General features: G+C 40.6%; 2 protein-coding genes across 12 annotated transcripts in view; one reads left to right on the top strand and one right to left on the bottom strand.

Annotated features, from left to right (window-relative positions):
• LOC135484214 (apoptosis-stimulating of p53 protein 1-like) overlaps positions 1 to 5,836 on the top strand; it is a 33,690-nt gene extending 27,854 nt beyond the window's left edge. For all 11 annotated transcript variants that reach the window (XM_064765458.1, XM_064765456.1, XM_064765467.1 and 8 more), the window contains 4 exons: positions 369 to 502; positions 1,824 to 1,990; positions 2,284 to 2,483; positions 2,773 to 5,836. In XM_064765458.1, the coding sequence (XP_064621528.1) occupies positions 369 to 502; positions 1,824 to 1,990; positions 2,284 to 2,483; positions 2,773 to 2,820 (549 nt within the window). In that variant the 3' untranslated portion in view covers positions 2,821 to 5,836. The remainder of the gene's footprint in view (positions 1 to 368; positions 503 to 1,823; positions 1,991 to 2,283; positions 2,484 to 2,772) is intronic.
• Positions 5,837 to 12,075: 6,239 nt separating this feature from the next.
• Positions 12,076 to 15,726, bottom strand: LOC135485082 (26S proteasome regulatory subunit 10B). The gene is made up of 9 exons (XM_064766814.1): positions 15,636 to 15,726; positions 15,128 to 15,207; positions 14,862 to 14,901; positions 14,445 to 14,680; positions 14,070 to 14,219; positions 13,606 to 13,729; positions 13,273 to 13,455; positions 12,946 to 13,026; positions 12,076 to 12,694 (listed from the first exon to the last, which is right to left on the bottom strand). Exons 1-9 carry the CDS (start codon positions 15,724 to 15,726, stop codon positions 12,504 to 12,506), a joined length of 1,176 nt encoding a protein of 391 aa, XP_064622884.1. The 3' UTR covers positions 12,076 to 12,503.
• Positions 15,727 to 15,884: the final 158 nt, after the last annotated feature.

Here is a 15,884-nt window from a genome sequence, read left to right as displayed (position 1 = left end):
TAATTAGAGACTACTCACACCTGTTATCAAGTGACTAATGGTGGTCATGACACGCCACAGGGTATCAGGTAAAGGTCGAGGATATTAGTGTTCTTGGACCTTGATTGCAATCAAGTGGATGAAAGTGTTGGAAAGGTGTCTCACATTGCACTTTTTGACCCACTTCATTGAGCTTGTACAAGCATTGGTTATCTATCTCGCATGGCAAGCTTTTTACTTGCTTTGGCCGACTTGAAACTGTTGTTGGTCCATAAACTCCAATGTGAGTTGACCTCACATATGACTGGTCCAATCCGGCCAATACCAAAGACAGGCACAATTCAAATGGTGTATTATTGTTCTTACCTTACCTGAAAATGTTTTTTCAGGTCTCCAATCCAAGTACTGCTAATGATGAAGGAATCACAGCCCTCCACAATGCCATCTGTGCCGGACATTTCGAGATTGTTAAGTTTTTGGTTGAGTTTGGTTGTGATGTGAACTCACAGGACAGTGATGGATGGTAAGTGAATCGTGTAATGCTTTGGTTAGGGGGGGGGGGCTAAATTCATTAAGTACAGAATCGTAACTGCTCTAATTGCTATCTCGGAGCCTTGCATGTCATGGTGCTTGATTGAAACTCTGAAATGTAGGCCTTAGAGTGCTCTCGGTGGAAAAATATGAGCAGAGCCTATGTCATATGTTCCCAATGACCGAAATTCTAAAAGCAAATTCTATTTCTAAAAATAGAAATATGTCTTAGGGTGGTATTTGTCCATGTCTGTTTGTTATAAGTGGCACATTGAATTATCGAGTGTGCAGGCTTTGTCCTGCTTGGTATTTTAGTATATCACACTATGAGAACTGAAAATGTATTGTATGATAAGGCCAAATAACTCCAATTTAATGGATCATGGCCCCTCTGAGTCAAGTCATGAGGAGAGAATAAGTATGGTCAGTTTGAACTTTTGACCTAATGTTGTCCTTTTGAAGAAAAAGGCTAAACTTGTCCCTGCACACAAAATCCCAAGTCAGCTTTACTTTGTAAATAGTACTTTATGAAGTCAACCAATTTGAATATTGGACTGAACACCCAGCCAGTTAAATTATCTTGAAATGAGTATTCTAAAATACCTTGGTACCGTAAAGTCAACTTTTAAATGAAAAATGCATAAGCCTCGTTCTGAGAGTGTAGTGTTTTGGACACGCAACCAAGATGCTCTACCAAAGTTCCCTCGGGTTGCACTAAAATGTGGAAACCATGCACACGTCACCCCGTACGGAATTTCAGCTCACTTCAGAAGTTTGAGGCTCAAAACACTGCTTCAAACACAAATCAGCCAAGGAAGCATCAACCACCCTAAGTTTTTTAATGAGCACTACACATATTTGCCGAAAAAAAACACCTCCAAATGGCCCATTTGCGGGGATTTTAGCATCACTTGAGCGAGCCGATGCGGACTTCCTATGCGCGCTGTACAAAATGTACATGTCTCATTTTCTGTAACGTTGCTGTAACATAATGTAAACAACGGCGCTCCGGGCCGGCGATGGATGGAATTTGCCAAATTCGCACATATTCAAGTTATTTTCGTGGCCTATCTTTTTAAGTTCGAGGTATTTTAGAATAGAAATTGAACCCGAGGCGGAGGACCTTGGTTGAGTTACCAAGACACTCGAGGGTGGAGCTAAAATACAGTCCAAACCCGAGCCGATAGGCGAGGGTTTGGACTGTATTTTAGCTCCACCCTCGAGTGTCTTGGTAACTCAACCAAGGTCCTCCGCCTCGGGATCAATTCCTTAAATCAATGGTGGTACATCATCTTTCTCCTCCTTGCTTGCAGGACTCCACTCCACTGTGCGGCATCCTGTAACAACCTGGCCATGGTTCAGTTCCTCGTCGAACACGGAGCGTGCATCTTCGCCACGACAATCAGCGACCATGAAACAGCTGCAGAAAAGTGTGAAGAAGATGAGGATGGTTATGATGGGTGCTCAGAATACCTTTACAGTAAGTGATTAGATCAGGTCACTATATCAAGCACACATGAGTGATCCATTCAGGAGCGATAGTCGGGAGAGTCTAAATTTTGTATTGCACCTGAAAAAGAACAAGGAAAACTTCAAGGACTTCGACAGGACTTCTGCGCCCACTATGGCTTCACGCGTGTGCTGTCCTGAGTGAACTATTCATTCAACAAAGCTGATTTGGGATGCATTTTAACCCTGTGTGCATCCCTTTCTAACCTAGTGAAAGGGTTAACCTGTGTATTGGTGCTAATAATGTACACTTTCTTTATTCAGGTATCCAAGAAAAACTTGGAATTCTAAATGCTGGCGAGGTGTATTCATTGTATAATTATAAGGCGCAGAATCCGGATGAAATGACATTCAAAACTAATGACAAACTTGTCGTCTTGCGTAAGGTTGACCAGGATGAGCGGGAGTGGTGGTGGGCAAGAAAGGGTGCCCGCGAAGGATACATTCCAAGGAATCTTCTTGGGGTACGTTGAAGCCTATTTTTCATTTACTTACTGACTACCAGTATTGGAAGAGTCCCAACTTCTCAAAGAATTTTCTCATTACAATTCTCTAGAGCTGGAAGTCCTTTTGCAGTATTGTAACTAACATTGATACAGATAGTCACATTTTCGGTTTTAGATGCTCTGTCTGCTGTTTCCTCTCACGCAATCTTTATAATTGTGTACGTGTGTTGTTTAGGGTACAATTCCATACAACTTGCTTCAGATAATGCCTGCCACTTGCTCAACATACTCTGATTTTCCTTTGCAGCTTTTCCCAAGAGTTAAACCGCCAAAAGAGAATGATAATGAAAGTTAGGCCAGTAAGATAAAACGAATGCTACCTCGAAGTGTGAAGTCCAAGGGTGCCCCTGCTGGAGGTCCCGCAGATTTGAGTTCTGGAAGTCAGACAGCCCCCTTTAGGAGGACTTAATTGGACATATTTATTTCGAGTTCATATTGTGGGAGGACTTGGAACTTCATCTCTTTTTTGTGTGGACAATTGATGTACTGGTTACATCATAACAATGAGTCTGTATGTGTCTGTTGGTAGATTCCATGTTTGTGGAGACCAGAGACTTTACATATGTAGACTGTGTTCGTTCCGCTTGTCAAGATGATAGAATTGCTTAGTAAAACGTCCTTCTCTGTTCTGTACTCATGTTGTTATCGCTTTCAGCATTAGTTGCTGAGCTATTTTACTTCATAATCAATTAAATGGTCCCTCCAGTTTGATTGTTGTTTTATGCTGCTTGGAAAACAAGTCTGTTTCAGTATCGTCCTTGAGCTGCATTACTTTCCTGTTGTATTTAATATCTTTAATTAGATTTTTGGCCTTTTCTGTGAAATAATTTCGTTTCCATCCATATAATAATCAAAATGACAAACGGAAGAAGAGACAGAGAGAAGTAATGAGAACATATATTTCGGAAAATATCCTTAAGATTCTGTTCAATTTCGTCCATGATGTTGTACTCTTGTAAAATGTGGAGCAACATTGTTTGCGATGTGATAGAATTTTTTTTAACGTCCTACCTTTGATTTGATTAGCAGTGTCTTTACGTCCAGATTAATTTGTGAAAAGTAAGAACTTAGTTATGAAATTTGAATATGTTTGATCAGTGTCTGTCCACCTTTTTGACATCTTGATGAAAATTGATGTCTCCATTTTGTCAGCCTGTAGAGGGTTAATGTCAGTGGTTGAATTATTGTTAATGGTATGTGGGTCACAGACAGGAATGTCTCTTAGAAGGTGATAGATTTGACTTACTCCCCTCGTGGAATAAATTTCGTCCGTGGTTGTAAGTGTCCTACCACTATGTAGAGCAGTATGTAGACATATGCCCATGTTGCCTCCAATTTGGGCTCTCAGGACTTTCGAAAGCCAAGGTCAGCAAATATAATATGATTATATGTAACTATTAGAGGTCACACTTTGTGCATTGAGTTTGGTTGTTGTTGAGGTTTGGAAATAGATAACTTGAAATAGGGAGCTTCTAAACTAGAAGTAATGAATCTGTGAAGAGAGAGAGGGTGGGGAACATTTGTGAAGAGAGAGAGGGTGGGGAACATTTGTGTGATTTGGAGGTTTACCCCTCATCATTTTGCCAATCTGAATGTAATTTCTACTTTCGTGATTTCTAGTGTTGAACTAGGAATCAAACTTTTAAGTGGTGACCTCTATTATAAAACCTGCAATGATTTCAAGTTGCTTTCATGTGGATAATATGAATAGAAATATGTGTTTGTTTGTGTCCTGTAATTGACAAACCTTTGGGGCTAAATAAATCCAGCATTTATTATGAAATAACTCATTTGATTTGTGGTTGTGAAATACAAAAAAAAAATGCATTGTCATTTGAAATGTTGTCCTGTCAACTTGTGACAAGATGCTGACCTTGGACTACAGAATTCTCTGTTTTATATTTCAAAGCTTTCAAGGCAAAGCGAGCTCAATTTTCCCGGTCAGAGCTAGACTCCGAGCTCCCTGAACACGGGGAATCTGCCTCTGTCCTATTGCGCATGCTGTAAAAGGCAGATAATTATTTATGCATTTATTAGACATTTGTACCTGTTGATTTCTTAATGATGACAGCACGTATGATCTGAGTTGTACATGTAGAAGTCATTGAAACTTGGTTGAATGTACAATCAGACTAGTGTAATACATTTTGTAATATTGTCTTTTATTATCATAATCTTAAGTTGTAAATTATCGTCATTTGCAGTCATTATTTCATGTGTTTTGCAAAATTGTCTTGTATATAGAACAACTGTTGCCCCTGTGCTATTTATTACCCCTTGTTGGGTCAAAATAAAAAAATGGGTCCTGTTTTTTCACCAGGATGTGAAATAAATCCATGTAAAGCTCTGAGTTTTAAATTTCAAAAAATCTTTTGCTAAATTTTGGAAATAGAGCCTGATTTAACATGATTATCTTATTCCACTAATTGATTCCAAATTATGTTCCTTCTTACATATGTTTGTTTTGACAAATCACTCCTTAGAAAAGTGCAATAACTTAAGAATACACTTATTAATACATTATTTGTACACGGAAAGGGTCTATGGGATAAGAAATCTGCTAACTTTGCCTCCAAGTTTTATAAAGAAGAAAAAGAGGGATATTTTATGAGGTGTGTACATACAAATTTCAATTAACCCAGAAGAGGAATAGTCAATTTTAAAAAGGCATTGAATTATATTGGAACTCGAACCATATCGGGTTAGTAAATTAATAATCACCGTGTAAACTGATATTGAAACCATACAATTCATCCACTCAACTGAAAAATCTAATCAAATAGAGAACACTGGTGGTGTTCATCTACAATGATTACCTTCCTCCTGTGTCCAATCATTTGGTACACAATAACCAGGTTCAGGGAACCCTTGTGTATGATGAAGTGCAAAGGTGTGTGGTGTCACCTAGTCCAGTGCAAATTTAGGTACGCGACCCACCCAATTCAACTTTCATACTATCAGTAGTGCAAGGAACTGGGAAATCTTTAAAAATCTTTGTCGATTACTTTGTACTTGGTCATTTGTAGCTCTTTGAAAGGGCTGCAAAACCTGGCTAAATAAAGAAAACTGAAAGGAAGGTATTAAACCATCTCACTGTCATCAATGGGTTTGCAAGTCTCCAGTGTAGCATGAATCTTTTATTGTTTTTATGGCATTGAAAGCTTGTAAACCAGTGAAGGGAAATAGGGTATATTTTCCTGCCGTCCTGTTTTATCCACTCCATCCATTGTCATTCATTGTTATATATCCATGTCATGTTTCGAGGAACTTGTCCAAGATGCATTCTCTAAATAAACTCAAGTAAATATTTACTTCACTTTCAATGGTTGTTTATTCCAAATGTGGAGTAACCTCAATTTCCAAAGTGTGCAAGCAGCTTGATACAGTGCTTTGCCAATGAATAGCCCATCCTAAAGGAACTTGGATTCCTTCCTCCTGGAGAAGGTTTGGTCCTTAGCTATTGGAATTGAGGAGATGTCTTACACTATCAGATACCTCTCAAGGTCCTCTCTTGGTCTCCTCTAGAGGTATACACGATCTGAAGGAATATCAATCCTAGAATTGTCCTCATGTTAGATTAAGACAATATCTTTGAAAATCTTTGTAGTGAAGCAGCTAGCAAAATACATTATCCTTATTCTCTAGTTGTGAACAGGCTAGGTACCACATGCGTATAATCGTCAATGGGAAACTAAAAAACAAGACTGAAAGAGAGGGAAATCTCATCATGGGCAGGAAGATATAGAGGTTGGATGACCTGTGCTCCAGTTGGGGCCAAATGAAAGGTGTATCGGAGAAAAACAATCACAATTTGTCTTCAGGGACATGATTGGGCCCATCAGAGACACACCATCACAATCTGTCTTCAGGGACATGATTCTGCCTATTGGAGACATATAATCACAACCTGTCTTTAGTGACCTGATTCGGCCTATAAGAGATACACAATCAGAAGCTGTATTCAGGTACATGATTTGGCCTATCAGAGACATACACTCACAATCTGTCTTTAGGGAAATGATTCAGCCTATCAGAGACACACAATCACAATCTGTCTTCAGGGAGATTATTTTGCCTATCAGAGGCATCCAATCACAACCTGTCTTTTGAGACCTGATTCGGCCTATAAGAGATACACAATCAGGGACCGTCTTCAGGGACAGGATTCAGTCCATCAGAGAAACACAATCACAATCTGCCTTCAGGGACATGATTGGGCCTATCAGAGACATGGAGTTTTTCTACTGGCAGGTGCCCCGCTGCAAAGAGGCCTTGAAAGTTTTTGCCAATGATATGCCAGTGAGTGCCCACCTGTTGATAAAATGCATTGCTGATGCAGGGACTCTTAACATTGGGGTGCAAGAAGACAGTGGATGTCAGTTTGAGACGAAAGGATATCAAAACAAAACCATAACAACCTATTTATTCTCTCAGAAGCTAATACAAAAGCATCAACAACATACAAATCCACTGCAACACAAGGGCTGAGAGAGGGGAATCTCATCATGGATAGGAGGAGATGGAGGGTGGATGACTTGTGATCCAGTTCGGGCCAAATGAAAGGTGTATCGCAGACAAACAATCACAATTTGTCTTCAGGGACATGATTCGGCCCACAAAAGACCAACAATCACAACCTGCCTTCAGGGACATGATTCGGCCCACCAAAGACCAACAATCACAATTTGTCTTCAGGGACATGATTCGGTCCACCAAAGACCAACAATCACAATCTGTCTTCAAGGACATGATTCGGCCTATCAGAGACATACAATCACAACTTGTCTTTAGTGACCTAATTCGGCCTATGAGAGATACACAATCAGAAGCCATCTTCAGGGACAGGATTCAGTCCATCAGAGACACAGAATCACAATATATATTCAGGGACATGATTGGGACTATCAGAGACATACAACCACAATCTGTCTTTACATACCTGATTCGGCCTATAAGACATACACAATCACACTGTCTTCAGGGGCAGGGTTCGGTCCATCAGTGACAAGCAATCACAATCTGTCTTCAGGGACATGATTGGGCCTATCAGAGACATACAACCACAATCAGTCTTTTCATACCAGATTCGGCCAATAAGTGATACGCAATCACACTGTCTTCAGGGGCTGGGTTCAGTCCATCAGAGACAAGCAATCACAATCTGTCTTCAGGGACATGATTGGGCCTATCAGAGACATACAACCACAATCAGTCTTCTCATACCAGATTCGGCCTATAAGTGATACGCAATCACACTGTCTTCAGGGGCTGGGTTCAGTCCATCAGAGACAAGCAATCACAATCTGTCTTCAGGGACATGATTGGGCCTATCAGAGACATACAAACACAATCTGTCTTTATAAACCTGATTCAGCCCATAAGAGATACACAATCACACTATCTTCAGGGGCAGGGTTCAGTCCATCAGTGACATATGATCACATTCTGTCTTCAGGGAGATGATTTGGCCTATCAGAGACATACACTCACAACCTGTCTTTAGTGACCTGATTCGGCCTTAGAGAGATACACAATCAGAAGCCGTCTTCAGGGACAGGATTGGGCCTATCGGAGACATGCAACCACAATCTGTCTTTACATACCTGATTCGGCCTATTAGAGATACACAATCACACTGTCTTCAGGGGCTGGGTTCAGTCCATCAGAGACAAGCAATCACAATCTGTCTTCAGGGACATGATTTGGCCTATCGGAGACATAAGCTCACAACCTGTCTTTAGTGACCTGATTCGGCCTATGAGACATACACAATCACACTGTCTTCAGGGGCAGCTTTCGGTCCATCAGAGACAAGCAATCACAATATGTCTTCAGGACATGATTGTACCTATCAGAGACATACAACCACAATCAGTCTATACATACCAGATTTGTCCTATAAATGATACGCAATCACACTGTCTTCAGGGGCAGGGTTCGATCCATCTGAATCTGTCTTCAGGGACAGGATTGGGCCTATCGGAGACATACAACCACAATCTGTCTTTATATACCTGATTCAGCCTATAAGACATACACAATCACACTGTCTTCAGGGGCAGGGTTCGGTCCATCAGCGACAAGCAATCACATTCTGTCTTCAGGGACATGATTGGGCCTATCAGAAACATACAACGACAATCTGTCTTTATAAACCTTATTCGGCCTATAAGACATACACAATCACACTGTCTTCAAGGGCAGGGTTCGGTCCATCAGCGACAAGCAATCACATTCTGTCTTTAGGGACATAATTGGGCCTATCAGAGACATACAACCACAATCAGTCTTCTCATACCAGATTCGGCCTATAAGTGATACGCAATCACACTGTCTTCAGGGGCTGGGTTCAGTCCATCAGAGACAAGCAATCACAATCTGTCTTCAGGGACATGATTGGGCCTATCAGAGACATACAACCACAATCAGTCTTTTCATACCAGATTCGGCCTATAAGTGATACGCAATCACACTGTCTTCAGGGGCTGGGTTCAGTCCATCAGAGACAAGCAATCAAAATCTGTCTTCAGGGACATGATTGGGCCTATCAGAGACATACAAACACAATCTGTCTTTATAAACCTGATTCAGCCTATAAGAGATACACAATCACACTATCTTCAGGGGCAGGGTTCAGTCCATCAGTGACATATGATCACATTCTGTCTTCAGGGAGATGATTTGGCCTATCAGAGACATACACTCACAACCTGTCTTTAGTGACCTGATTCGGCCTTAGAGAGATACACAATCAGAAGCCGTCTTCAGGGACAGGATTGGGCCTATCGGAGACATGCAACCACAATCTGTCTTTACATACCTGATTCGGCCTATTAGAGATACACAATCACACTGTCTTCAGGGGCTGGGTTCAGTCCATCAGAGACAAGCAATCACAATCTGTCTTCAGGGACATGATTTGGCCTATCGGAGACATAAGCTCACAACCTGTCTTTAGTGACCTGATTCGGCCTATGAGACATACACAATCACACTGTCTTCAGGGGCAGCTTTCGGTCCATCAGAGACAAGCAATCACAATATGTCTTCAGGACATGATTGTACCTATCAGAGACATACAACCACAATCAGTCTATACATACCAGATTTGTCCTATAAATGATACGCAATCACACTGTCTTCAGGGGCAGGGTTCGATCCATCTGAATCTGTCTTCAGGGACAGGATTGGGCCTATCAGAGACATACAACCACAATCTGTCTTTATATACCTGATTCAGCCTATAAGACATACACAATCACACTGTCTTCAGGGGCAGGGTTCGGTCCATCAGCGACAAGCAATCACATTCTGTCTTCAGGGACATGATTGGGCCTATCAGAAACATACAACGACAATCTGTCTTTATAAACCTTATTCGGCCTATAAGACATACACAATCACACTGTCTTCAAGGGCAGGGTTCGGTCCATCAGCGACAAGCAATCACATTCTGTCTTTAGGGACATAATTGGGCCTATCAGAGACATACAACCACAATCAGTCTTCTCATACCAGATTCGGCCTATAAGTGATACGCAATCACACTGTCTTCAGGGGCAGGGTTCAGTCCATCAGAGACAAGTAATCACAATCTGTCTTCAGGGACATGATTGGGCCTATCAGAGACATACAACCACAATCTGTCTTTACCTACCTAATTCTGCCTATGAGACATACGCAATCACACTGTCTTCAGGGGCAGGGTTCAGTCCATCAGAGACAAGTAATCACAATCTGTCTTCAGGGAGATGATTTGGCCTATCAGAGACATACACTCACAACCTGTCTTTGGTGATCTGATTCGGCCTATAAGAGATACACAATCAGAAGCCGTCTTCAGGGACAGGATTCAGTCCATCAGAGACACACAATCACAACTTGTCGATCGGGCCTATCAGAGAAATATAATCACAACCTGTCTTTAGTTAATTGGTTGTAATCAAGACAAGTAATCACATTCTGTCTTCAGGGAGATGATTTGGCCTATCAGAGACATACACTCACAACCTGTCTTTGGTGATCTGATTCGGCCTATAAGAGATACACAATCAGAAGCCGTCTTCAGGGACAGGATTCAGTCCATCAGAGACGCACAATCACAACTTGTCGATCGGGCCTATCAGAGAAATATAATCACAACCTGTCTTTAGTTAATTGGTTGAAATCAAGACAAGTAATCACATTCTGTCTTCAGGGAGATGATTTGGCCTATCGGAGACATACAACCACAATATGTCTTCACATACCTGATTTGGCCTATAAGACATACACAACCACATTGTTTTCAGGGGCAGCTTTCGGTCCATCAGAGACAAATAATCACAGTCTGTCTTCAGGGACATGATTGGGCCTATCAGAGACATACAACCACAATCAGTCTATACATACCAGATTCGTCCTATAAATGATACGCAATCACACTGTCTTCAGGGGCAGCTTTCGGTCCATCAGAGACAAGCAATCACAACCTGTCTTTAGTAACCTGATTCGGCCTATGAGAGATACACAACCAGAAGCCGTCTTCAGGGACAGGATTCAGTCCATTAGAGACACACAATCACAATATGTCTGCAGGGACATGATTGGGCCTATCAGAGACATACAACCACAATCTGTCTTTATATACCTGATTCAGCCTATAAGACATACACAATCACATTGTTTTCAGGGGCAGGGTTCGTTCCATCAGAGACAAGTAATCACAAGCTGTCTTCAGGGAGATGATTTGGCCTATCAGAGACATACACTCACAACCTGTCTTTGGTGATCTGATTCGGCCTATAAGAGATACACAATCAGAAGCCGTCTTCAGGGACAGGATTCAGTCCATCAGAGACGCACAATCACAACTTGTCGATCGGGCCTATCAGAGAAATATAATCACAACCTGTCTTTAGTTACCCGTTTTGGCCCATAAGAGATACACAGTCAAAGGTTTCTTCAGGGACAGGATTCGGTGCATCAGAGACACAATCTGTCCACAGAGATGTCACATACAACTACAATCTGTCTTGACAGGCCTGATTCGGCCTTAGAGATACACAATCACAAGCTGTCTTCGGGGAGAAGGATCAATCCATCAGAGACAAGCAATCACAATCTGTCCTTAGTGACATGATTCGGCCTATAGGAGATACACAATAATAAGCTGTCTTCATGGACATAATTTGGTTTTTCGGAGACACACAATCACAACCTGTCTTTAGTTACCTGATTCGGCCTTCAAGAGTTACACAATCACAAGCTGTCTTCAGGGACAGGATTCGGTCCATCAGAGACAAGCAGTCACAAGCTGTCTTCAGGGACAGGATTCGGTCCATCAGAGACAAGCAGTCACAATCTGTCTTCAGGGACATGATTTGACCTGTCAGAAACATACAATCACAATCTGTCTATCCTCTCTGGAGCTTACATCCTACATTCATGAAGTCTTGGACTCGGGTCAGCAGGCCACAACAGCCAAAAAGAGACCATCTAGTCCAAAACACTGGACAGAAGAGATTATCTTAACACAGTTTAGAGAATGAACAGACCACCAGACTTTGATATCAAGTTTTATTTTCCAGAGTAAACATTAATACTCAGAACTTGTGATTCTTAGTATTAATGTTCACAACAGTGGCATGACATAACTTCTATTTCTGTGTATGAACGACCTCTGATCAAGTGATAACATCAGAGGACCTTTTTCATCAAAAAAACTTGCATCTCCATTTTAAAATACACCACTTCAGTGAACAGATGTTTCTGGCATAATAGCTCCACAATACGTTCTCTGGCAGGAGCCAGCTTCATCTTTCAAGCTGTAAACAGAGTAGGACCGACTGGCCTTTCTTACACATACAGCGGGCCATAGTTCTATACATAACAGTTCAACAGCAAAGATTTTAAAACAGCATTATGCTTTACCAAGGAGTTTTGTTGCAGACAAGAATTCAGCCATTATCCAATTGGCCTAATGATCAATATCACCAATTAGATTGGTTTATAGTCCAATTTTGATTCCAACTTCTTGTTATCGGATACTTTCCTGACAGCTTTCATGAAATCCTCTTCGATGACGTAGTCCCTCTCTGCCCTGATGGCAAACATGCCTGCTTCAGTGCACACATTTCTCAGATCGGCTCCATTGAAATCATCGGATAGCTTCACCACAGCTTCCCAGTCTGAAATCAGAATGTAATATCAACTTGAAGCAAAATCCTGAACTGACAATCTGACTGAGGTTTGTTTAACATTACCAAACTAATGACACAAAAAAGGATTGCCACTTTTCAATTTTGATAATTTCAAGTCACTAATGTTGGTTCATATCCTAGAAAAGAATGTCTATAGAAAGTACAGAAAAATCAAGTTGGTTCATTATTAAGTAGGCAGGACCATTGTCCAAACCAAATATAAAATCAACATCACTCACCTATTTCGCCATGTTTAGCAATTGGTTGTGCATGGATTTTCAGAATGTCCATTCTAGCTTGTTCATTGGGTAGTGGAATTTCTGGGAAACGGAACAATGAACAATTAGGAAACAATCCCATCCTTAGTAACTGCTGACATGGTCATATCATTGTACAGAATATCCATTAAATCTGATACTGTCTGTAAATATGGTGCAAAGGTAAAAGGTCAGAAGTCAAAATTCTTACTTTAATATGATTTAATCAGCAATGTCAATGAAATGATGAATTCAATGAGGTATGCAAACCTACTTCGCATAATCAAATTCAATTGCAATTCAACATACCTATTTTTCTATCCAACCTGCCTGGTCGTAGCAAGGCGGGATCAAGTGTATCTGGTCTGTTGGTTGCCATGATGATCTTGACTTGTCCCAGAGCATCAAACCCATCCATCTGATTCAATAATTCCATGAGTGTCCTCTGGATCTCTCTGTCCGCTGATGTACCCTCGGAGAATCGTCTGCCACCTTGAAACCAACAGTAACACCTATTATAGTATTTGTAAGTAATTGATTAAACTGTATCGAAATGAAGAATTATTCTAATTTCTATTCCAATTTAGGTTTTTACACTTGATGAATGAACACAAACGCATTTATGAAATATTCTCTACTCACCAATGGCATCAATCTCATCCATGAATATGATGCAGGGCTGGTGGTCCCTGGCATAACCAAACATTTCTCTGATCAGACGGGCACTCTCACCAATATATTTATCAACGATAGCACTGGAAACAACCTGGAGGAAGAGAAGCTTGCATTAGCATATAAGCACAAATACAGCCACAAAACTTGCAGCAAATTATATAACCATTTCACGTACACTGAATACTTCAGAAAAAAAACTTAGTACAAAGCCAGCATTTGTAGACCATGATGAGACACTTTTAACCAAAGTAACTTGCAACAGTGCAACTTTTATTATTGCGTTTTTCATACCGTGTTTCAGTCATTCACATAAAGGCATTCAGAGGGACAAACATAAAGACAAATAGAGGGTGGATCAGCAAAGTTTTACCAGCTAGCAGAAACTCCTGCTTCAAAGTAAGCATTGCTTCACCATAAGAAACTTTGCCTACCTTTAAGAAATTAGCTTCCAGTTGTGAAGCTACAGCCCTAGCTAATAATGTCTTGCCAGTACCAGGGGGACCAAAAAGAAGACAGCCTTTGGGAGGAGTGATACCAACTCGCTGGAACAACTCTGGGTTCATCAGTGGCAGCTCAATAACCTAAGGAGAAAACAGATACATCAGGACACTGAAAAGATAGTAAGGTATTAATACATTCTAGTGTCTGATGTACAGGTCCCTGTATGTAGATAGCAATCACCTTTCAACTCGTCAGCCGTTTATTGTACAGTTTTCATTTACAAGATTTTAACTTCTTGATAAACAATGCACCATATCATATCTGACAAATACAAATGTAAGAAAAAAAATTCTCCAACACATTACCTCTCTGAGCTCCCTGATCTGCTCGCCAAGACCTCCAATCTGTGAGTATGTAATATCACCAGGGTCTTCAGTTGACATGTTGTACACTAATGGATCAACCTCGCGAGGCAGGTACCTCATGATTGTCAAGGTGGTCATATCTAAGGCTACCCTTGTCCCAGCACGCAGCTTGGATTTGTCAATTTGTCTCCTACAACCAACGACATATCTTGGTCCATTTGTGGCCTTCACAATGACTGAAACATAATAAAGCTCCAAATAAACACAAGGTAAAATAGAACATAGAAAATTAAATCCTACCAATTTTCATTTTGGAAACTTTGTTACAAATCAGCTAAAATTTATTCAAATCTGTCTTCATGTGGCTCCGAGTTATCATCATTGCAGCAAGAAGAAGTGAACTGGAATTATGCTTACATTTATCTTCAGTAAGTTGTTTGAGGACCTCACCGACGATCTGAAAAGATTGAATAAAGATCAGAATCACTTTATCTTATAATAATTAATATTGTATAAACATCTTGCTGAACAAAACTGCTAAAGTTACTGATACTATATTAGTCTCCGAAATGGTAGATTTATACGATGTGATGAGATTTGAAACAAAGACAAGAGTTGGTATCAAAATTGAATCAGTAGTAGCCAGTAGGCCTAATACTGAAGATAAAATATAAAATACAGACCTGGCCAACACTCTGAAGAGCTTTTAGATCATTCTCAGACTTGTCATACTGCTTGGTGAACTCCTTCAGCTGCTCTCTCACTGAAAGATTAAAACAACATCACTGTCATTGACATCGACGTCATCGTCATAGATTAGAAAATCCGAATATACCTATTTGTCAACACAAGGCATGCTCGATCTCCAAGAAATTAGAAAGCACGGGAAGGGACAAGGGTTGGAGACGTGTCTTCATGCATGGAATATGTGGGCCCGTATATCTAGTGGCCCATGTACAATGAAGACTTACCATTTACACTTCCAGTTACAGTTACAGTCAGACCAATGACAATGGCAATGCCAATGCACGACTACAGTAGGCTACATAAGTACATGATGATGATGATGAGACAGCAAATTTCACCGGTACCGAGAGTTTTCAACCGGATTTTTAAGGGTAAGGAAGAGAATAAACCCATTAATGTTAGCACTGAGATGAGGCACAATAAATGAAATATATATTTTCGTACTTTCTTTTAGCCTCGCTTCAAGCTCCTTGTGTTCCAGGAGCTTTTTTCTGTAATCTGTGAGGGCTTTTTCGCGAGTTGTGTCGGTCGCCATTTTGCTAGATGTGCAGCACGGATTTGGCAGAATTACTAATAAAATATCTATGTTCTTTCTATCTTTGAATATTAAGAAAGAATGTAATTTCAAAAATAAAATTCAATGTGAAATTTTTATTTCAAAAAGATAATTGGCTATTAAAATCTGCACTAACT

Source organism: Lineus longissimus, chromosome 3 (genome assembly GCF_910592395.1).
Source record: "Lineus longissimus chromosome 3, tnLinLong1.2, whole genome shotgun sequence".
NCBI classification, from domain to species: Eukaryota; Metazoa; Nemertea; class Pilidiophora; order Heteronemertea; family Lineidae; genus Lineus; species Lineus longissimus.
This window is presented reverse-complemented; position numbering and strand designations above follow the sequence as displayed.

Bases quoted from the DNA above. Each gene is read 5' to 3' on its own strand.
- LOC135485082 (XM_064766814.1), bottom strand. From the start codon at position 15,726: ATGGCGACCGACACAACTCGCGAAAAAGCCCTCACAGATTACAGAAAA. The intron at 14,681-14,861 runs GTAAGCATAATT...ATTATGTTTCAG, and splicing joins ACAACTTACTGAAGATAAAT to TCATTGTGAAGGCCACAAAT. The intron at 12,695-12,945 runs GTGAGTGATGTT...TTCTGATTTCAG, and splicing joins TGCTAAACATGGCGAAATAG to ACTGGGAAGCTGTGGTGAAG.